This window comes from Pelophylax lessonae (assembly GCF_965119305.1).
Source record: "Pelophylax lessonae genome assembly, chromosome: 7".
NCBI lineage: Eukaryota > Metazoa > Chordata > Amphibia > Anura > Ranidae > Pelophylax > Pelophylax lessonae.
The window spans coordinates 103,160,183-103,184,153 of NC_138774.1; the positions used below are offsets into that span (position 1 = coordinate 103,160,183).

General features: G+C 42.9%; 1 protein-coding gene across 3 annotated transcripts in view; it reads right to left on the reverse strand.

The window, feature by feature from the left end:
• Positions 1–23,292, reverse strand: part of CLASRP (CLK4 associating serine/arginine rich protein) — a 68,599-nt gene extending 45,307 nt beyond the window's left edge. For all 3 annotated transcript variants that reach the window (XR_014225523.1, XM_082264484.1, XM_082264483.1), the window contains exons 1-10: positions 23,028–23,292; positions 15,905–16,032; positions 10,528–10,625; positions 10,332–10,433; positions 9,301–9,380; positions 6,874–6,958; positions 6,471–6,613; positions 2,181–2,277; positions 1,620–1,698; positions 1,348–1,421 (exon numbers count right to left, since the gene is read on the reverse strand). Coding sequence is in view for 2 of the 3 variants with exons in the window: in XM_082264484.1 (XP_082120610.1) it covers positions 1,348–1,421; positions 1,620–1,698; positions 2,181–2,277; positions 6,471–6,613; positions 6,874–6,958; positions 9,301–9,380; positions 10,332–10,433; positions 10,528–10,625; positions 15,905–16,021 (875 nt within the window). In the remaining variant the exon portion in view is untranslated. The remainder of the gene's footprint in view (positions 1–1,347; positions 1,422–1,619; positions 1,699–2,180; positions 2,278–6,470; positions 6,614–6,873; positions 6,959–9,300; positions 9,381–10,331; positions 10,434–10,527; positions 10,626–15,904; positions 16,033–23,027) is intronic.
• Positions 23,293–23,971: the final 679 nt, after the last annotated feature.

Below are 23,971 nucleotides of genomic sequence, written 5' to 3' on the forward strand. Positions count from 1 at the left end.
GTTTAGATATCCAGCATTATATTTTTCCCCTTGGAGATCAGTTGTGTTTTTAAAAGTGTTTCTTTAATTTCTTTAAACAGTGTATATCAGTCGAGCTGTCACTAACTTGCCTAGAAAGATCAAGTCGGATTGCCAAAGCATGAAGCAGAAAAAAGTTACATAGAACAGATTGGGAAGCCTCCTGTCAGCTGAATTACAGATACCACTCATCCATACCTGCCCTTACCATCAGAGAAAGTTAACGAAATTGGGCTACTTCACCTTAGGAACCTTCCTCATTTAGTCCTAAATGTATGCCTAAATGAAGCAGACAAATATGGTCTGCAGAAATTCTCAAAGCTCCCTAGAAAAAAAAAAAAATCTTTCACCTGGTTGTAGCTACAGAGTAGATTCCTACAGACCTCTAAAATGCCATCTTTCAAGTACTTCTGTTGTTTTATGTCCATAGGGATTAAATGTGCATGTGGTCAAGTAAATTAAATGCACGTGTGGCCAGGGTGAAGACATTTTTGTGCAGAGGCTTTGATAAATCCTGTAGTGCAAAAAGTTTCTGATTCAGGTAAATATACCCCTCCAGGACGGACGGAAAGGTAGGCCCAAAACATTTTTTTGTTAGAGTAAGGAATGGTTAAACTTTTGTTTTGTATGTGTATTTTTCTATGTCCCCTAGGAAAGGCTGCCCTTTACTTCCTGTCCCAGAAACAAAATGGGAAGGGAGAGTGTCTCCAGAAACTGTGTGTTTCATTGGTAGATTTCTCCTCACATCTGGGGACAACGGTAAAAACTTTGTATATCTCACTACTGTCTTGGTAACAATGATCACAAGGACGAGCCTACCTAGTGGTGATAAAGAGAGCAATAAAAACTTAACCAAAGATCCATCCTTTTTCTACACTAGCTATGCAGCTCATCTTTATTCCAGCATTACTAACTCAGTATGCCTTATCTTTGCATGGACGCACCCATCTTGGTAGATGGCAGGGCCTTCCTCCTTCATATCAAAGCCTCTAGCTGAAGAGTGAGCAGTGCAGTAGTGACAGCACCGAATCTCACCCCCAATTTCCTGAGGATAGCAGACAGACAGCAGCGTTTAAGCTCTTACACTGCAAACATCCAGCCACAAAGCACATCCAGGAGGCACACTTCTTTTTTCCTAACGAAATCCAGACAGATACTACTGCTGGATGTTCCCTAAACGTATACAAATTTTCACGTTTGAGTACAGGACTCTTTTTTCCACACCAGTTTTACAATTTAACCGAATCAGTAGAAACTGTCAGACAGCCGTTCATATTTCAGATAAATGACAAGTTATGTTTTTGGCGAATCTATTTTGATCATCCATACCTTGGTGGACTAATCTTTCTTCCCTTTAGTCGTTTTTCTCTGAACTCCCTCCTCTGGCGACGGGAACGGCGTCCCTGGAAGTACATATATAAAACGTTACATCTGTACGAGACCAAATTAGTCCAATCCTAATAAAACCAAAAGGTCTGTAGACCGTAAAACAATCTGTTGGGGAAGCCCCAAGGCAGAGATAAGCAAGTTACTAGCTGAGGATATCAGTCTGCTGCAATGAACCATGTCACGTCGAGCTGTTATATGGTGCAGATCCTTACAGAATACATGGCCTTCTCTTCTTCCAGTGCCTTAGCATGTTTTATTGCTTCGGATTCCTCTTTGTCTTTACGTAGCATTCTACAAAATACAACAAACAGATACCGATTACACCTGCTTAACATACAAAGTTTGGAATTAGAGAGCTCTAGAAAGCAATTGCAAGTCAGCAATATTCAAGAGAAATATGGAAGCTAAATATATAAAAGTGCAGGCTATAGGAATAACATTCTCATTCTTACTTCATGACACCAATTTGGACTGGTCAGATATTCTCATTTAACTAAATAAATTTTCCCTGGTTATTGATTAAATTAGCAGTAAAACCAAGATGGCCAACCTAAAGTATATCCCTTTAAAAGTCACTGATGGCAGGCGCCACATAAACAGAACTTCAGTACATTTGCAGAGACCACCACACTGCCAAATCCTAAATGACAAAAAAAAAAAAAAAACCCACCCACACCCCTATGTGCAAACTTTTTTTTTTTTTTTTTTTTTTACTGTGTTCAGTGAATTTTGTGATCCAAACATGCCTTCCGGAAAACTGCACTGTTACTTACCGTACAAAATCCCCTTCAGCCATTCCATAAGTTGTTGCTTGCCTATTCAGATCAGCAACTTGTTCTTCCGTGACCTCATCCACATCCACCTCGACATCTAACAAAAAAAAAAAAAAAAATTATATAAAAAGTGAATCTTGCAAAATATATAAATATTCTAAGTCTCTCAAGACAGCAATATGGAGCTGCAGCCAAAACCTTTGCACTTCAAAAGAGTGGACAAGGGAGTGATTACAACCGGTCAGGTTTTTACTGTCACTTGTGTTACGGTTGAGAATATTTTCTCTCACCAGGACTATATATATATATATATATATATATATATATATATATATATATATATATATATACACACACACACACACACACACACACACACAGTATCACACCTCTCATATTTTTGTAAATATTTTATTATAGCTTTTCATGTGACAACACTGAAGAAATGACACTTTGCTACAATGTAAAGTAGTGAGTGTCTACTGGAATTTTTAGCACTAATAGGTAAAGCGGCAAAACTAGGATCAGTCATCATATTGGGGGACTTCAATTATCCCGACATTGACTGGGAAGAGGGGACTGCACACTCGCATAAGGCCCGGCTATTCACGGAAACCTTACAGGATAACTACATGTCGCAGTTGGTGGATTCCCCTACTAGAGAGAATGCTATCCTGGATCTATTGATCACTAATGACCCAGACATAATCTCGGAGGTAGGAGTCCAGGACAACCTGGGCTCTAGCGATCACAGGATGATCACATTTAGTATAAATAACAATATAAAAAGGCAAGTGGGGAACATAAGAACCCTAAACTTCAGAAGGGCAGACTTTCCAAAATTGTACTCATTGATGGAAAGGGTAAACTGGGACCAAACCCTGGGATCACTGACCACAGAGGAAAAATGGCCTTCAAGAAATATAAATCAGAGGGCACCGTATCGGCCTTCCAGCAATACAAGGAGGAAAATAAGAAGTGTAAACACGAAATCAAGATGGCTAAAATCAACTTTGAGAGACAAATAGCGGAGCATAGTAAAAAAAACCCAAAGAAATTCTTTAATATATCAACAGCAAAAAAACTAGGGCAGAGCATATTGCACACATAATTAGCGATGATGGGAGGATGGTTACAGAGGACACTGAAAAAGCAACCGTGCTGAATTCTTTTTTCTCGTCAGTCTTTACGCAGGAAAAGGAAGGGTACACTGACCATGACTGTATGGTTAGTAGTAATACACAGGACTTGCCACTATGGCTAACAGAGGGGGAAATCAGGGAAAGACTGGATAAACTTAACACAAACAAATCACCAGGCCCGGATGGCGTACATCCGAGAGTGCTCAAGGAACTCAGTATGGTTATATCTAGACCACTGTTCCTGATCTTTGCTGACAGTATTAGGACAGGAGATGTACCAGGGGATTGGAGGAAGGCTAACGTGATTCCGATATTCAAAAAGGGCCAGAGACATATCCCGGGAAATTATAGGCCTGTCAGTCTGACATCAATAATATGTAAACTTTTGGAGGGGATGATAAGGGACTATATCGTAGAGTATGCTAAAGACAACAACATCATCAGTAGTAACCAGCACGGGTTTACAAATGGGCGATCTTGTCAAACCAATCTCTTAGCATTCTACGAGGAAGTGAGCTAGATAGGGGGAGACCAGTGGATGTGGTGTACTTGGATTTCGCTAAGGCGTTTGATACAGTTCCCCACAAGCGCTTAATTTATAAAATAAGGTCTGCAGGTATCGACAGCAGGGTTTGCTCTTGGATACGGAATTGGCTAAAAGGCCGTGTCCAAAGGGTAGTAATAAACAGCGCATACTCAGACTGGTCTGAGGTAGTAAGCGGGGTGCCCCAGGGCTCAGTCCTGGGACCAACCTTGTTCAATTTATTCATAAACAGCATTGAGGACGGGATCAGTAGTTCGTTATCAGTTTTTGCAGATGACACAAAATTGGCCAGGGCAATAACTGCACAGCATGAAGCAGATATCCTACAGAATGACCTGGACAAAATTACGGAGTGGGCAACGACATGGCAAATGAGGTTTAATGTGGAGAAGTGTAAGGTTTTGCACTTGGGGACCAAAAACATAAAAACACAATACACGTTAGGAGGGGAACCCTTGGGGGAATCAAAAATGGAGAAGGATCTGGGAGTCTTAGTTGATGATAGATTAGGCAACAGCATGCAATGCCAAGCGGCAGCTTCCAAAGCCAACAGAATATTAGCATGCATAAAGAAAGGGATGTATTCCAGAGATAAGACTATAATCCTTCCACTTTATAAAACTCTGGTCCGACCGCATCTGGAGTATTCTGTCCAGTTCTGGTCGCCAGTCCTCAGGAGGGATGTGTTGGAGCTGGAGAAAGTCCAGAGAAGGGCAACTAAACTAATTAGGGGGTTGGAGGACCTTACCTATGAAGAGCGGCTGCAATCGCTCGATTTATTTTCCCTGGAGAAAAGACGTCTGAGAGGGGACATGATAGCAATTTATAAATATCTTAATGGGGATCTCAGCTTAGAAGAAAAGCTGTTCATTCGAAGGAATTGCATGAGGACTCGAGGACATACAATGCGATTAGAGGAGAAGCGTTTTAACCTCAGGCAACGTGGGGGGTTCTTTACTGTTAGGGCTACAAGATTGTGGAATTGTCTACCACAAGAGGTGGTTTCTGCGGGTAGTATGGTGACTTTCAAAAGACTCTTAGACTTACATCTCAAGGATCAGGAGATTGAGGGCTATGTTAGATGATTACAGTCACACACACCTACACAGGTTGAACTGGATGGACTATTGTCTTTATTCAACCTCACCTACTATGTAACTATGAGTGTATAGCTTGTATAACAGTGTAAATTTGCTGTCCCCTCAAAATAACAACACACACAGCCATTAAGTGAAAATGTCCAATTTGGGCCCAAAGTGTCAGCATTTTTTGTGGCCACCATTTTCCAGCACTGCCTTAACCCTCTTGGGCATGAAGTTCACCAGAGCTTCTCCCACTCCTCCATGACATCAGGGAGCTGGTGGATGTTCGAGACCTTGCGCTCCTCCACCTTTCATTTGAGGTTGCCCCACAGATGCTCAATAGGGTTTAGGTTTGGAGATGTGCTTGGCCAGTCCATTACCTTTGACCTCAGCTTCTTTAGCAAGGCAATGGTCATCTTGGTAGTTATGTTAGAATACTGCCCTGCGGCCCAGTCTCCGAAGGGAGGAGATCATGCTCTGCTTCAGTATGTCACAGTACATGTTGGCATTCATGGTTCCCTCAATGAACTGTAGCTACCCAGTGTCGGCAACACTCATACAGCCCCAGACCATGACACTCCCACCACCATGCTTGACTGTAGGCAAGACAGACTTGTCTTTGTACTCTTCACCTGGTTGCTACCACACACGCTTGACACCATTTGAACCAAATAAGTTTATCTTGGTCTCATCAGACCCCAGGACATGGTTCCAGTAATCCATGTCCTTAATCTGCTTGTCTTCAGCAAACTGAGGCCTTTGTGTGTCATCTTTAGAAGAGGCTTCCTTCTGGGACGACAGCCATGCAGAACAATTTGATGCAGTGTGCCGCGTATGATCTGAGGCTGAGCACTGACAGGCTGGCCCCCCACCTCCTTCAACCTCTGCAGCAATGCTGGCAGCACTCAAACGTCTTTCCCAAAGATAACCTCTGGAAATTACACTGAGCACGTGTACTCAACTTCTTTGGTCGACCATGGCGAGGCCTGTTCTGAGTGGAACCTGTCCTGTTAAATGGCTGTATGGTTTTGGCCACCGTGCTGCTGCTCAATTTCAGAGTCTTGGCAATCTTCTTATAGCCTAGGCCACCTTTATGTACAGCAACAATTCTTTTTTCAGATCCTCAGAGAGTTCTTTGCCATGAGGTGCCATGTTGAACATCCAGTGACCAAGTATATGAGAGTGAGAGCGATAACACCAAATTTAACACACCTTATCCCCATTCACACCTAAGACCTTGTAACACTAACAAGTCACATGACATCAGGGGAGGGACAATGGCTAATTGGACCCAATTTGGACATTTCCACTTTTGTTGCCAGCGGTTTAGACATTAATGGCTGTGTGTTGAGTTATTTTGAGGGCACAGCAAATTTACACTGATATACAAGCTGTACCAGCCCTCGCTCTATATGGTTACTTACATTTTGAAAGAAGAAGTTTTTGTTTAGCCAGCAACCTTTTAACAACAGAATATAAACAAATTGAGTGTATTATTTCCCCAAGGCTGCAATAAACAAACCTATGTCAGGGATTACTTCATCTTCATCAGATTTGCTTTCATCATCAGAATCCTCTTCATCCCCTTTATCTGGAGATTCCCCCAATTCAGCAACAGTGCTGTCATCATAAGTATAGCCAATTGTGGCCTTCTTCTCTGCTAGCCTGCAAGCAAATTAATAAGGTTTACTGTGACGCTCTTTACAGACAAAACCATGTTGTCCCTAATTACAACGAACACTGAAAAAAAAAAAAAAAAAAAGGGAGAAAAAAAAGGATGAACATTTAATGCATGACAAAAATTGCAGCGCTAAATGCTAAAGAAAACATTTGAAGAAGACTAAACATTCTTTGTTTTGAGGTCATCAGTATCAGAACCTTTTTTAGCCAAGGTTGTAAACTGAAGGTGTCAAACAAGAACTTACTTTTTCTTCTCATCTTCGCCAGGTCTCTGTAGACCACCATAAAGCTCATCAATATAGATCTGGTATAAGCACTGCTCTTCAGAAACTACAAAACAAAAGAACAAATTATTATACTGTAACCATAACTATGCTGCACATATTCTGGAGCAAGGTTTTTGTATACTACATGTACCCTATTCAGACAATAACTGTTACATGTTTTACCTATACCTGCTAATGCTGCCACAAAAGTGTATATCTAGGGAACAAAAACATTTGCAGTTTCTCTCCAAAATACATGTACAGTTCCTTATGTTTTGTCTATTTAACCATTTAAAGACCAAGCCTTATCTGGCACTTTTGTTTTTAGGTTTAAACCAGTATTTTTTGCCAGAAAATTACCCTACTTATAACCCCCAAAGATATAATTTTTTTGCAGCAGATATCCTAGGGCAGGGGTATTGAATTAAAATTTACGGAGGTCTGATCAGTAAAATTTTCTTCCAGCAGAGGTCCGAATTACATGTTTATGTGAAGACTCAGATCTCCTTCCCACCACAGCCAACCCCCCCCCCCCCCCAATATTACAATCCTGTTCTTACTTTAGTGTTATGAGTCCCTCGCACATCAGTACCTCATTTTACATCACAGTAGTGTACTGAACCCCCGTTTAAATCATCACCCCCCCCCCCCACATAGTTCACATTACAAATCCCTCCCACAGCACTGCCCCTTCACATCACCCGTCTCCCCACAGCACTCCCCCAACCACACAAAGTGTGCTCTGCACATCATTTAGTGATGCCGGTGTCCTGCCGAAAACTCCAACCTGCCGAAATCTCCAACCACGTTATTTCCGGTGACTGTACGCTGGGAATAATTGGAGATTTCGAGCATTTGGTGTTTTCACACAACACCGGCAGCCTTTACACACAAGTACATGGTATAATTAGTGCAGATTCTTACAACCCCCGCTAGTAACCAAAAACATGGATGCCTCCAAGGCGGCGACAACAACCGGGCGGAGTAAGAATCTGCATTAATTATACCATGTACTCGGGTGTATAGGCTGCCGGTGTTGTGTGAAAACACCAAGTACTCGGAATCTCAAATTATTCCCAGTGTACAGTCACCAGAAATAACATGGTTGGAGATTTCAGCAGGTTGGAGTTTTTGGCAGTACACCGGCCAGTGTACAGTCACCAGAAATAACATGGTTGGAGATTTCAGCAGGTTGGAGTTTTTGGCAGTACACCGGCCCTGGGGAATAAAATGGCGATCATTGCAATTTTTTTTTATGTCACACAGTATTTGCGCAGTGGTTTTTCAAACCTAATTTTTTGGGGGAAAAATACGAGGAAAAAAATAAGATAAACAAACACCCACTCTATATATCCACAATGATTTTGTAAAATGTGAAACCTGTTACACCAATATATACCCAACAGGTCATGCTTTAGAACTGCACATTTTCGTGGAATGGCGACAAGCTACAGTACTTAAAAATCTCCATAGGTGACATCAAAAAAGATCCCAAACTTGCTCTTATACCTTGAAAAGCTAAAAATCTAAATCTTTTCTCTTTAAAGTAAAGGATCAAATAAAATAATGAATTGTTTACTTCCACCTTGAACCAGAGGGGACATTATGACATCGATCCAGTCCTCCAAGGCCATTGAGGCAGAGACATCTAGTCTTTCGCTGCCTCTGTGACCAGCCGGCCACACCGTCAGATCGTTTTTCGGGCAAACCGGCAGAAACAGTAAGCCCGAGAAACAACAGCGAGCAGCGGAGGGACATCCCCTCCCGCCACTTTGGAAAGCGATCCAGTGGCTTATGAGCCACTAGGATCGCTTTCATGAGAAAGCCAGCCGCCAGCTGAAAATAAGATACTAGGGTTATGGCTGATGGCTTTAGCCATAACCCCCAGTAAACCACTTGCAACCCACAACGCATATATACATATGCTGCAAGTACAGAAAAATAACTGCCTCTCTCACCAGAAACTCTGAGTGTTCCCTTGTACAACTCCACGCCAACAAAATTGCTGCACTGAAATCAAGACTTTTGTCATTCTTATCAGTCTTCCCCTCTGCTTAGCAACACCAATTCCATGCCCAAGTGGAAAAGGCTGCAATGGGCTCGCAGTGTGGACAATACATGAACCATCAAAACACCCTGATATTCACGTTTACAGGTTCAAACTCAGAAGAGGTGGATCAGCTAGGTGAAGATGATGAATACCAGGAATACAAAATGTTATCACTCAGTAAATACAGTCTAGATGCCATGAAGTTAATTCATCCAAAATATTCATCCCTGACTTGAGTGTACCTTTAAATTCATGATAAGTTATTCTTGCATTTAGTGTGACTTGCATAAAAAAAAAAAAAAAAAACCCTAGGTAATTTTGTCCAAGTCAGGCTAAAACCCAGAAAGAATACTCACTTCCAGCAAAGTCATTCTGAACCAAGCCTCGATATCGCTCATAATTACACTTTCTGTCGTCAGCATCTTGCTCAGGCGAGCTGATGAAATAAATACAGGTGAAATATTTAATATAATCAAGTCTCATCTCCAAAGGGTAGATTTGGACATGCATCTAAATCTCCTTTTCCTCTAAAGCATGATCCACGTTTTGTATCATGGTTCAGAGGCTACTGACAGGCAGAAGTGATGTGACATCGTCTCACTGCCTGTTTTAACCCCATTTTTGCAGACAAACGCATGCACTGCATGCGGTTGCTAGGCATATGCGGTGCTTCCCTATTTGCCAGAGCATGTCGTGTTTGGCAGGCTTGCTGCCACCAGATAGCAACATGTCGGGTAGACTTTGCTGCAGGCATAAAGCATTGAGCCTGCGGCATGTAAACACCCCTGTTCAAGGACTTCTGCAGCTTAAGAGGGGGCAATTGGCAGGCACAAAACAACTCAATTGCGTATAACTGAAGCCTTACTGGATTGCTAAAAACTAAAGAATATGTAAATTCTATATTTTAGATTCCTGATGTGTGCCTGCTGTACTATGTACTTGTATAAGAACTTCCGTTCTCTTTGTATTGCTTCCTCTTATTGAAATTCCTGGTGTTCCGGCCAGTCGCTCTGCTTTCCTATCAAAAACTAACACTAGGCATGAGAACACAGCGCGGTCAGTTTTCTTGCTTTCCTTCAATGATCAGACTTGTCCTGACAAAACCCAACACAGCCATTCACTAGAAAGACAAGTGTACTGCTATTGTTTCCCTCCTCCCCAAGCTCTTATGCAGCTGAGAGCATGTGATCACACATACATTACAGTTTTTTTAAATGTTTTCTCTATATATTATACACATATACACACACACACACACACACACACACACACACGTTTTGCTATTCATTTCTATTTAAACAGAATAGGTTGTTGTACAAGGTAAGGGGTTACCTATACTTTAAACCATTAACCTTGTACTGCGCAAATTACAAAACTGGATACTCACATTGTTGTAAGGAGAGGGGGTTTATATTCTGGAATGTAGTCCAGGTGGGCTCGGACATCAAAGCGGTCAATCATGTTATTAGGATCGCCTTGCCATGGCATCCTTAAAGTAAAAAAAAAAAAGTGTAATTGAAAGGCTGTCATTCTGTCTGAAGTTGGTTTTGAAAACTATGCCGTTTGCTGTAAAAAATGCTCACATGTTAACAGGGCTCTCTGCTGCCAAAGCCACAGCAGAATCCAGATGGATCTTACATGATCTCCCGTGTACTTGAAGAAATTGAGCAGGATCCTTTTTCTGTGGGAAAAAATTACATGTTTTTTTAAATCTAACATACACTAATAAGGACCTTTTAAAAATGTCCATACTGTATTAAAACCTCCAATTTAAATAATAAAAAAAAAAAAAAAAAAAAAAAAAAAAAAGAAGACTGTGGTTTTAAAAAGAGGATTTGATGAAAAAGGAACTAACAAATTAGCACTTTAAAAACCTTTCTTTGCTGTAGGAAAGCAGCTATAACCCACTCGTGCAACATGAAGTGAACCTAATAAGAATAGAATTTCTTCACTGCTGGCACACATATATCTATATATATTAAAAAAATGTAAACATTCCCGAAAGGAAATATGGGAACTGCCATTGTTCTAACAAAACAGTTAGGTACCTGGCAACTCTTTTTCCTGAGAATTCTTCCAGGGCAGCACCTGAGAGATAGACTCCTCCCACCTCAAACAGGAAGCACAATAGTCCGCATTATAAAAATATTAGTCATACCTTCTGCCTCAGTAATATCAAAGCACCGAAGGAACCCTCAGTAAGCTTAAGAATCTGCAAAGACCCTTTTTTATGGTTGTTTAGGGCGGGAACGAGTGCTGCCCTGGAAGATTTCTTAGAAAAAGAGTAATAGGTAACTATTTTCTCCAATCGTCTTCCAAGGTAGCATCTGAGAGGATGTAGCAAGAAATACCTACCAGGAAGGTGAAAAAGTCTGGAGCACTTGGTGACCAAATATCTGGTCCTGACTGGACAGCTGGTTGATGCAGTAATGCCTTGCAAAGGCATTGAAGCTTGACCATGTCGCAGCCCTGCTCCGGTGTTGCCCCAGCTCTTTCTGCGCTTGATGCCCAAGCTCTGGTTGAGTGGGCCGTGATTCCACTCAGTGGGGCAAGATTTAGTGCATGGTAGGCTGTCTGAATAGCAAGCGTTATCCATCTTCTGGCTATCGTACTTTTGGGGGCCAGCTTTCCTTTGTTGACTCCTGCATGGAGGATGAATTGTGTGATGGCTTTTTGCCACTCTTTGGTTCTCTTGAGGTAAGCTATCAGGATCTTTCCTACATCTAGCTTGTTGTAAGTGAATCTTTTCCTGCTATCCACTGAAGCTGGAAGGGAGAGAACGGCCACCCGAGTTCTGTGGAAAGTTGGAGACTTTTGGTAAAACCATCAGAGACGTTTTAGCAGCCAAGAATCTTGTGTAATTACCATCTGAATATATTCAAAGGAATGCAGTAGAAACAGAACCCCCGTGTCATTATATAAAATACATTAAAAATAAAGTGTTCTGTATAGTGCACCATCACATGGAAACTTTTGGAAAAAAAAAAAAAACCTGCTTCTAAAAGAAGGCTTATTAGAAACAACGCATAGATGGAGCAATAGTTTATAAAATGCAATCAGATGTGAATTTCACATGAAACGTTAATTTAGAAAACAAAGGAAATCTAGTTGAACTACAGCCACCAGAGATCCTGCCCCCAATATATCTACTTCATGTGTATGTTCAAGATAGACCTAAAATACTAGCATACTGCAGAACCCAGGACAGTCATGGTGCATTCAACTCCTTGTCTGCAATGCATACGCAATTGAGGTTTAGGTCATCAAGGAGATAGAATCCAGGACCTAGGTAAAAACTTTCTCTGTGGTTACCAATGCATTATAGATCTATGCAGAGGAAGTACTGGGGGACTTAAGGTAAAAGGCATGAAGGTGAGCACACCAGGTGGTGTGTATAGTGGATACTAGTAACGCATGATAGGTACAGCTTCCACTCCTCATGGACCATGTCCACATGTTTAGTTGGAATGAGTCACCCATAGAGAGAAGTACGCTGAAGTAAACCTGAATATCTCACTCAGTTCTCTCAATTCCTGAGGTCTTAGGCTGACCATACTTATAAAAGCCCTAATTGGATACAATTGAAAGTGTTGTATAGTTTTTGACCTCGCATCACATGGTCTTTGGTAAATCCAAAGGAAAAATTGCACAAGATAAGTGAACATGCATGGCCAGTCTTAACCTGGTCAGGCCTGTTGGTAAATTAAAGCTTCTAAAATCCTGAAAATGTATCCAGAGCAGTCAGAAGTACACCACCTGCCTGTAAAAATGAGCAGTCATTAGGCACAGGTTTCTCTATGCAGCCCTTGCTTAGAGGACTATCCAAGATCCAGTCAATTATATGTTGCAGGATCCACACCAAAATCAAGCACAAAGATCTGATTGCACTTAGACTGAAGGGAGAGGAAGGTGTCTGACTTCTTTTGCAGAGGAGACTAATCCTTTTAGGACTCCAAGGGGTTCTTTTGCCACAGGTTTGCTTATGCACTTTAGGCAAAGATTTTTGGCCCAGCTGGCTGCCATTTGCCCTCATAGGAAGCAAATGCTTAGGGAGGGAATGCGTGCTTCTGGTCTTAGCCAAAAATCGCTGCTACCACTAATTAGCATTATAAGCATAGTGGTTTGACATGTACAGAGGTGGCCTCAGCATGCTCTGGCTTACCTTGGAGCAGTCCTGGCTGGCAGGATCTGCAGGGCAGGGAAGGGAGGCATCAGAACTGGTCGGTCTCAGAAAAGGAACCACAGCATAGGGACCTTTTCCTGCTTCCTGCCCAGCTCCAGCCCCGCCCCCAGCTGCCCCCCATGCAGGTTGGTGGACATACCAGCATTGTAACCTCCGGGTATCCTTGGGTCAGCTTCTCGTAAAATTGAGGCATTTAGCTTCCCTCCAACAGCGAGGATGCTGCCTGGAAACGCCAAGGCGGTCTTCCAGGCCAGGTGCCCCGAAGGATGGAAGGACCAGAGGTGCTGTATGCAAGGGGCACATGCCCCCCCAGGATAGCTGTGGCTAGCAGGAACTAGCCTAGAAGATCCACTGGCTCCAGGTACGGTTTGGGGGGGGGGGGGGGGTGAGACCGAAGGCTTCTGTGGGTCCGGAGGAAAGACAATCAAACTGAGATAGAAGGTATGACTGACATGTTTATAATGGTGGACTATTGCGTTTCCTGTGTCAGGTGGGAGGAGCCTATCTCAGATGCTGCTCTGGAAGAACATTAGATTAAAACTTTGAACCAAAGACCAGCTACAAGTATGCAGCACAGAAACTTAGTGTCACAAATTTAGGGATAGATTCTCAAAGAATTGACACAATGCCAAACTGCATATTGGCTTTAAATCAGTGATGTTCTAGAAAGGACAACAGGGCCACAGTCTGCACCTTTATCAAATTAATGGCAGCATGAATACCTTTAGGCCCCGTTTCCACTAGTGCGACTTGACACGTGTCAAGTCACATGACAAGTCAAAACCTATTATTTTCAGTTAGGACCGTTCTAACTGCTGCGACTTGAGTTGCAGCAACTTGATAAAAGGTTTTTGCACTACGTCTCACAGGTTCCATTCAAACCGGAGAACTGTAACTATGCGCATTACCTTCTCTACATCTTGAAGTAGAGCCAAAGCTTTTTTTGACTATACTTCTATGGATCACAGGAGTGCAGTTCGTTCTGCACTCCTGTGACCCATTTTTACCCAACAGCAGCATTAAACCGGTCCAGGCTCTGAAAAAATCCCAACCATATGTCAGGATCCACCCAGCAGTCTGAACTGGCACCTGCCAAGCCCCTCCTGCCCCCTCCACAGCCCAGCATTACAGTGAGTGCTGGAGGGGCAGAGCAGAGAGCCAGTAATTGACAGTCTCAGCTCTCTGCTCAGAGTGAATTATCATTCAGTAACATTACACAACAGCCATAGAGTTTGCAAAGTTAATAGAAATCTGAACTAAAACACAGAAGGTGCCATTGCTGATCTTTTTCTGATAACTACCCATCTGGTCATCCTTGGCTTTAATTCCTTTTTGTCAGAGGTGTTGAGAGGATGCTAGAACCTTAGGGTAATTTGCCACAAAATATGCAGAGTTGATAAGGGCTTAATGTAGAATGACAGAGAGGTGGATTTAGGAGACGGTGCAGGAGATTCACAGGCATCCTCATCAACAGCTGGTGTATGTATAGTTAGATGCACCTTAAGCAAATGGTGCAGCAGCTGCAGATCCTGTTTAAACCCAACAGGCTGGTTGTACACAAGTTGATTGGATCAACAGTGTACGACCAGGGTGCCCATACATGGATCAAAATGAATGCGGTCCCTGCTAAACCGGAAAGATTTCGATCCATGTAAAGCCGCTTAAGACAGGTAGCTAACATTCTTGGAAGATCAGCAATTTTTTTTGAAAAGTTGATGGCTGCGCTGGACTGACCTGCTCAATAGGAGGGTCTGTGGGTCGGCGGTAGGTGAGAGAGGGCCACTTGGGGAAATTCCCAATCAATCTGGCCCGACTGGATAAAAAAAAGGCAGTGGACCCTTGTTAAGGGGTCTGGGCTGCTACCTTAAGATATGGCCTAGTGGTCATTTCCAAAGTTTCTAGTGATGGTCAGTTAAAGAAGCAATAAGAATACCACTTGGATCAAAAGATTGTCGTTTTGAGTTATGATGTCGGTTGCAGATACGAATAGCAACATTTATGCCCTGAAGAAGGGGGGAGTCTGTTCCCCCGAAATGCATTGGCTTGAACATGTTCTGCTACCAATAAAACGACGATCTTTTGATCCAAGTGGGGTTCTTATTGCTTATTTTGGGCACTCCTTTAACCGAACACCACTAGGAAGATCAGCAATGGCAGCTTACACATTTGATTTAGAGCAGGCTGTCTTTATAAGTAAATTTACTATTTATACATGCTGACTGGTTCCTTTTTAGTAAAAGTACTCCATACGGTTACATTTTCTGGATGGATATGGTTTTCAGCACCAATGTCTCATTCACACAGGAACTCTACCACATGCAGTACTTAGAGATGTATATTTACGTTCCCCCCCCCCCCTTACTGCTGAGCTGCATGCAGGCAGCCCAAAGAAAGTAAATAGGTACTCATCGGCCATACACTCACTCACAGCGCCAAATTTGACAGGTACACAGAGATGAGCACACAGATCTGGACGCAGAGCCTGTGCCTCCAGATCCTTGCACCTGTCAAAATCTACCATGCAGGCGAGTCCCAAAAGCTGATGCATACCTATTCACTTCTATGGGCAGTCTGAATGCAGCTCCTTGGTATTGAAAAGAGGAAACAAATGGCTCTGGCCGCTGCACTATCCCTATGTGAAGAAGCCCCTTTATGCACACTTCATAAATTTACAAATCAGGATACATCGCATTTAGTATTTAGTATACTGGAACTCGAAGAATGAGTATCAGTGCCTTGCACTGTGGCCATAATACCAAAATGATTATACCACTTACAATTTTCTCATAGTATTCCCGTCGACGTTCCGCCCGCTTTTTATAATCCACCATCATCCCCCGAAGCTTCCGCTCGTGTTTACGAGCTTCATGCCACATCCTTGAACCGGTCTTCATCCGCCAACTGACTGAGATATGGGTGAGAAAAGAACAGGCCATGAGATATACACAACACAGATACAGATGTGAGCCAAAATTCTTATGTGATTGTATCGTTCAGACTGGAGTCATCTTTTAGCCAATGGTCTCCCTCTGTTCCACCCACCCTGCCAGTCCCAGGTCCACAGCAGAGCCTGGGATACATGGCAGGGGCAGGCTGGTACCTGCTGGCTGTGGAAGTGATCGGGCGGCTCCACAGCACCCAGAATTACTTCCACCTTAAAGCAGATTATCTGCTGTAAAATTTAAGCACAGTGGGGGAATTCATCAACACTGTAGCTGCAAGAATGGGGAAAATCAAGGGATTTCATTTTCAAGTAATCGAGCGAAAATTATTTTTCTTCTTCCTTTTTAAAAGCTATTTTAAATATACTACACCATGGGAGAATTCTTTCTATGGCGTATGGTATATGGTAATCCCGGAGCACAGGAGAATCTAAGGGGGACATACAGTGGAGTGACCGATATCCCTGGAGGAGGTGAATTGCAGAATTGCCAGTGTAATCCTATTGGGCTCATACCTTGCCTATATCTGGTGAGTAGGGAGGAGAGAGGGGAGCACTGTTTACAGCACTGGGCACAGTGAGGAACATGAGTGTGTTTTGTCTGCACATCAAGCCTTGTCACTTTATTAATGGACTTTTTGCACCAGCACTTATCACTGTATTCACTTATTTGTCTTGCTTCATTTATATCAGATCTATTTATTTGTTTGTTATCATATTAATTTGAGTGTGTATCACAGGTATTGCCGTATGGCACCTTATATTTATGGTACCACTTTTTACTTAATATTCACATGTGCACTTTAGTATTTGCTAAGGGTGGCAACACGCTTCGTAATGATTTCGTATTTTGTAAAACAATTCACAAGTTTATGGATAGTAGTTCTTATTTTTACATTGGCTAAAGAGCAGCGCTGAGATATATATATATATACATTTATCCCTGAAGGAACCTTTCCTTTTTTATCAGCAGCAGCCCAAATTTGCATTGTGCACTGGCATAAATTTTAATGTTCAATAGTTTTTTTTATTAAAGATTTTGCAAAATAACATAAAATAAGAAGTTGGAAAATCCAACAAGCAAAAGAAAAATGTTGTTACGGCAACATTGTACAAACACGTCAATGACTTTCTAGAGCAGGGATTCTCAAACTACGGCCCTCCAGCTGTTGCGGAACTACACATCCCATGAGGCATTGTAAAACTCTGACATTCATAGATATGACTAGGCATGATGGGAATTGGAGTTCCTGAAAAACTGGAGGGCCATAGTTTGAAGACACCTGTTCTAGAGTGTCCCATCCATATGCACAGCGATCCCAATATATAACAGCTTGTGTCAAAACAAGTGGGTTCAAAGTAGCGATCACTAGCGACAGTCACATAACAGAACAGCATGGGAGAACATGAACTGTAAATAAACCGTCCAAGGCATTTCGGGTTGTCCCGATCGAGCAGAGATCAAAGCTAATAGAGCAGAAGAGAAAGAGCAAAAGAGAAAGAGAAAAGGAAAAGAAAAGGGAAAAATGGAAGGAAAAAGAAACAAAAGAAAAGAGGAGACGAGCATGTAAGACCCCCCCCAAAGTCTGAGCCCCAATGCGAATCTAGCATACCTCCCCGCGTTCATGGAGCCTGGAGATAACCCACCCACGGGTTGCACACCCTCTCAAACTTTGTCTGAGTGTCTCTACGAATACTAGTCAACTTTTCATTAACCATGATCCAAGATATTTTCTGTTTAACCATCACAATATTGAGGACCGGCGACTTCCAGGAACGACTGGCATATGGCATAAATTTTAGAGACACTTTCCTAAGCGCAGGTACATTCTTTCTTTTAAGGGAGGATTCTGACCCCCCGTGAGGTTTTTTCTTTGTCATCTAAACCTCACCAGGGAAATTTGCCTTTACTATCTGTCCCATAGTCAAAACAGGAAGTTATAGGAAATCCCTGGTGTTCAACAGAGCTAATGTACCCATTGGAAAAATTTCCCTCTACTATTATTCTGGGGACAACCCAAAACATGGGATTTTCCCTTCACTTTCAGTGATGATGGTAAACAGAACACATGAAGAGTGAATCTCCCCAAAAGGGGCACAAACAGCAAAAAAATGGGTGGAAGGAAAGAAAACTGCCCTATTAACCCATTAGCACAAGCAGTGTGGATGGGGGAATCCCTCTCACAGCGCTATTGTATTCTGCTGGCGGGAAGCCTTCCTAACAGCAGAATACAATGAGCTACTCTGGAGCATTTTTCATGTTGCCTTCCATGTTACAATTTGACTGTACAACCAACTTTACCAAAACAATGTAATATGAACACATACCTGATCTATCCCATTTGTATCCAATCAGGCAGGAGGCTCTTTCACTATATAGTTGTTGCTAGATCTAAAGGGGACTGTAAAATCCGATTGTATAGTTTGATGAGCTTATGAGGAGATTTATTTAAATTATAACTAAAAAGGCAAAAAACTTTAATATAGAGGAAAGGGACTAAAACACCAGTGAGGTTAATATTGCTGCCTATGCCCCCGCTAAGGAGATTAAACCTCTCTTAGTCCTGTTTATTATAAACACCAAGAGTGAAAGAAAATAAAATACTACATTTTGGAATTGTCCCTAGAACAGGAAGAGGGGGGAAATCGAATGGGGACACTAGTTCTGGTGACAAGCAGGAATTCTCTCATTTTGAAGGGTTTTCCTCTAACTTCCTGTTTTGGCTATGGGACAGGAAGTTAAGGAACATCTCTCCAAAGTGACACAAATGGCAAAAAAAAAAAAATATTAGCCTTTTGTTTTATAAGACAAAAAGAACAGGGAGATGTCCTTAAAGCGGAGTTCCACCCTGGAATTTTTTTTTTTTTTTTAAATACCCCCGGGACAGTCAGGGCTAGTGCATTCCACAATGGCTAGCCTCTGATCTGTCCCGGGTTGCACTTACCTGTTAGGAGAAATACTTACCTTGAAAACGTCTTGTCCAGCACTGCCATCTCAGGTGTGGGCAGCTTGAAGCCAGCGAGATCCTCTTCAGCATCCTCTTCCGCCTTCTTCAGTTCCACGATGCCCTGCGCCGGCCCCGCTGTCACTTCCGGGTCGCGCGCGTCATCCCTCCACAGCTTCTGGGCATGCCCAGAAGCTGTTTAGAAGGGGATGATGCGCGCGGCCCGGAACTGACGTCGGGGCCGGTGCAGGCGCAATGATTCCTGGGAGCTATGACGTTCAGCTCCCAGGAATCATTGCAGAGCCAGGAAGTGACGACGGGCCGCGGCCGAGGAAGGAGGAAGAAGGAAGTAAGGCAAGTACATTTTCTTCGCTACGAGGTAAGTAAAAAAAAAAAAAAAAATGCGATTAGCCATTTCTTTTTCAGGTGACCCGGAGCGAGAAGATGGAGGCAAGTATAAAATGAGGGTGGAACTCCACTTTAAAAAGCGGAGTTCCACCCAAAAGTGGAACTTCCGCTTTAGGTAGTGCTAACCCCCTGACATGCCACATTTGGCATGTCATTTTTGGGGGGGGGGGGGGGGGGGGGGAGCGTGTACCTAGTTTTGACAGGTACCCGCTCCCACTTCTGCTCGAAGCGCCACGGCACCCTGAGCGGAAGTTCTCCTCTCCCCCTCCCTGCAATCTTCTGGGACATGTCAGAGGTCCCAGAAGATTGCCGGCCAATAACGACGCGTAGCGCAACTCGCGCATGCGCAGTGCGTACCTGGCCGTGAAGCCGCAAACTGTCACAGCCGGGTGCCCACACCAGTGATGCCGGCGCTGGAAAGCAGAGAGGGAGAAGAGCGAGGCTTCGGGCGGCCGCATCGCTGGACCGTTGGACAGGTGAGTGTGTTAGGCTGGAACACCGCTTTAAAGTGGAATTTAGTCAGAAAATGAAGTGCTACTAGATTACTTCAGGCTGGCCTCTTTTGCAAGTATAGCTATGTAAAACATTCAAAATAAGTGTCTAAAATCCAGTAATAAACTGTCCTACCCTGCTCTGCACATGCTCAGTTGCGCTCTATTTTTATGCACTGCCAAATTTGTAGAGGCCGATCTGCTGACAGCCTCAAAGCAAAATAACCCCTCCTACCCTTTACAACCAAGGAAGGGTTTCTGTTTAACCTGCAACTTCCATGGTGCTGCACATGTGATCAGTTAGGACACCAGCCATTTGATGGTTTGACAGTTTGGTTTAGGAAACAAGCAAATGTGTCAGTATTCCAAAAATGTAACTTTTTTTTAAATCTTGAAATAAATGTTTTTATTTACGCTTTATGATTTACTTCTGTTCAGGGGCTCTGGGCTTCAGCAAAATGGAAGCTTCCAGTAAGAAGAAACAGGAGCAATGCTGAGGCAATTTACAGCACACAATACTTGAGCAGCATAATTATTGATGTATGTTCCTTGCTAAAGAACATTAGTTAGTATGGGTAAAGTTCCACTATAGCTTAAAGCGGAGTTCCACCCAAAAGTGGAACTTCCGCTTTAAACAGTTCTAACCTCCTGACATGCCAAATGTGGCATGTAATTTTTTTTTTTTGGGGGGGGGGGGGAGCGGGTACCTAGTTTTGACAGGTACCCGCTCCCACTTCCGCTCGGAGCACCCTAAGTGGAAGTTCTCCTCTCTCCCTCCCTGCAATCTTCTGGGACATGTCAGAGGTCCCAGAAGATTGCCGGCCAATCACGACGCATAGCGCAACTCGCACATGCGCAGTGCGCGTACCCGGCTGTGAAGCCACAAACTGTCACAGCCGGGTGCCCACATCAGTGATGCCGGCGCCGCAGAGCAGAGAGGGAGGGAGAAGACAGCGCATCGCTGGACCGTGGGACAGGTGAGTGTGCGGTTAGGCTGGAACTCCGCATGACTGTCAGGTTGCCATATTTCATGATTTAAATCTATTGGCTCAGGCAAAATTGAACTTAGCCATACACAGAGATGCCCAATTAGTATAAAACGTGGAATTTGGGTGAGCCAAAATGTTTTTTATATAGGGATTGCTTGTTTTTGTTTTTTTTTTTCAGAATTTCCCCGATGAAATGTATTGCTGTCATGTTGCCAAGTTTGGTACCTTAGTTTATGACTTATATCACTTGCCTCGGGCCAAAATTAACTTTTCTACATAGATGAAAAATTAGTATAAAACTAGTGAAATTTGGGTGAGCCAAGATGGTTTAAATATAGGAATAGCTTGGCTTCTTATTTGGAATTTCCAATTGAAATGTATAGCTGTCAGAGTGCCATATTTTATGATTTATATTAAGTGGCTCAGGCCAAGTTGAAATTTTCTATATAGAAGGATGCCCAATTAGTATAAATCTAGTGAATTTTGGGTGAGCCAAGATGTTTTTTTACATAGGAATAGCTTGGCTTCTTATTTGGAATTTCCAATTGAAATGTATGGCTGTCAGAGTGCCATATTTTATGATTTATATTACGTGGCTCAGGCCAAATTGAATACATAGAAGGATACCCAATGAGTATTAAAAGAAGTGGAATTTGGGTGAGCCAAGGTGGGATTTATATAGGGATAGCTTGGCTTCTTATTGTGACTTTCCTATTAAAATGCATGGTAAACACGGTGACAAGTTTGGTGCCATATTTCATGATTTATATTCACATGGCTCAGGCCAAATTGAACTCTTCTATATAGAAGGGTGCCCAATAAGTATAAAACAAGTGGAATTTGGGTAAGACAAAATGGTTTTCATATTAGGAATAGATTGGTTTCCTCTACAGAATTTCCTATTAAAAAGCATGGCTGTCAGGGCGCCATGCTTTACTATTTATATCACTTGGCTCAGGCCAAATTGAACTTTACTAGAGAGATGTCCAATTATATGAAAACAAGTCACAGATGGTTTTCGTAGAGAAAAGGGTATTTATTCAGAATTACGTGGCAGTTAGGGAGATATAATTGTTGCAAAATTTCACAATTTTGGTATAAACTTGGCAGATAGTAAATCACTTCTGTGCATAAGATCCAACCTTAATAAGCTGTGTGAAAAGAAGGGTAAGGGCTCTTTCACGCGGTCCGCCTCCGTAGGTAGATCTGTGCTGCTCAGCAGGGGATCGATACACAGATCCCCACTGAGCAGGAAGGTGACAACTTCCTCTCCGCTTTGTGTACAGAGAGGGAGGTATCAGAGCCCCATGCATCTCTATGGGGGAATCGGATGAGAGCGGACCGCCTGTCTGCTCTCATCCGATCCCATCTCCTGGACGGATGGGAAATAGGGTTTCCCTCCGTCCGGATTTCACGGACAGGATCGGATGCGGATGGCAGCGGGTGTCATCGGACATGTCTCTGCTGACATCCGCTGCCCCATAGGGGTGAATGGAGCATCTGATCAGATCCGCCTAAAAAACTGACAGGCATATCTGATCGGATCACTCGTGTGAAAGGATCCTAACTTCTGCATTCCAATAAGAAGCTGGCCGAAGGGGAGCCGGCTTCAGCATCATCAAAACGCACATGTATATACATTTTTTGTGCATTTCTATTGCAGTCTATGGATCAAAAAAACAAAAAATGCAAAACAAAAACAAACATTACTGCATGAAAAAAAGTCCCAGCACCTCTTTCAAAATCACATTGCAGGAAAGTGCATAGATGTGAAGGGGGCCCATAGGAAGCCATGATAAAATCAATTGACGAGCGTTCCTAAAATATGCTAAAGAACACAGGTGCGAATCTCACCTTCGGAGGCGAAAACGCTGCCAGGGTTTCTATCCCTCCCTGTGCAAAGCACAAACTAAGCTATATCCCTATGTGTATAAACTCCTGTGTCTGATAAAACTGTTGCACTCTCCATATGTACTTCCTGCAGAGCTGGCCTCTGTGCTCCCTGTGCACGTCCATGCTGTATAGAGATATAGACTGACTGACCATAGTCCTAGTCTTCCAGAAAGCCCCTCCACACCATACACAACCTATGGCCATTACACCCTACAGGACACACACACACTTACCAGCTGCTTGCAAGTTAACACCGGAAATGACGCAACGTAAAGCAGCTACACCCGCACTGAGGATGCGCGCTTATCAGGCCGCAAAGGTTACGTCACTCAGCCCTCTGAGTAGCACGGTGCAGAAAGATGTACATTGGCGTCCGTAAGTGCCGCGTACAGTGACCAGCGGGAAAGGCCCAGCACCAGCGGCCTCTCCTAACCTTCCCCGCACATCCAGCGTGCAATTCTCGGGTAGCCTACGCCCTCTTGAATAAGCTGTCTGCTGATTGCTCAGGGGAGATCACGTGACGGGTGTCAGGCTTTTCTCCGTCTATTGCTAGAGGAAAGGCTGTACTTCCTTTCAGTAAATCTGAACTGTATCTTATGTCTCCAATTACGGAAGGAAGCCATTTTACCGGAGACCTAGTTTCTTGTAGGCAGATGCGTTCATAGCAGTCAGATGTACACTATATTGTCAAAAGTATTGGGACGCCTGCCTTTACACGGATATGAACTTTAACCACTTCACGGAGGATTTTGCTGTCTTACGTCTGGGCCATTTTTTGTGATTCGGAACTGTGCAACTTTAACTGACAATTGCGCGGTCATGCAATGCCGTACCTAAACGAAATTTACGTCCTTTTTTTCCCACAAACAGAGCTTTCTTCTGGTGGTATTTGATCACCTGTGCGATTTTTACTTTTTGCGCTATAAACAAAAAGAAAGCGTAAATTTGAAATTCCCCCCAATAAAATGTAAAAATCAAAAATTTTTATCATTTTAGGCCAATTTGTTTTCTGCTACATATTTTTGGTAAAAAAAATTGCAATAAGCGTATTTTGATTGGTTTGCGCAAAAGTTATTGCTTTTACTAACTAAGGGAAAGATTTCTGTCGTTTTTGGTGTTTTTTTAACGAGTAATGGTGGCGATCTGCAATTTCTTTTGCCGGACTGCGACATTGCGG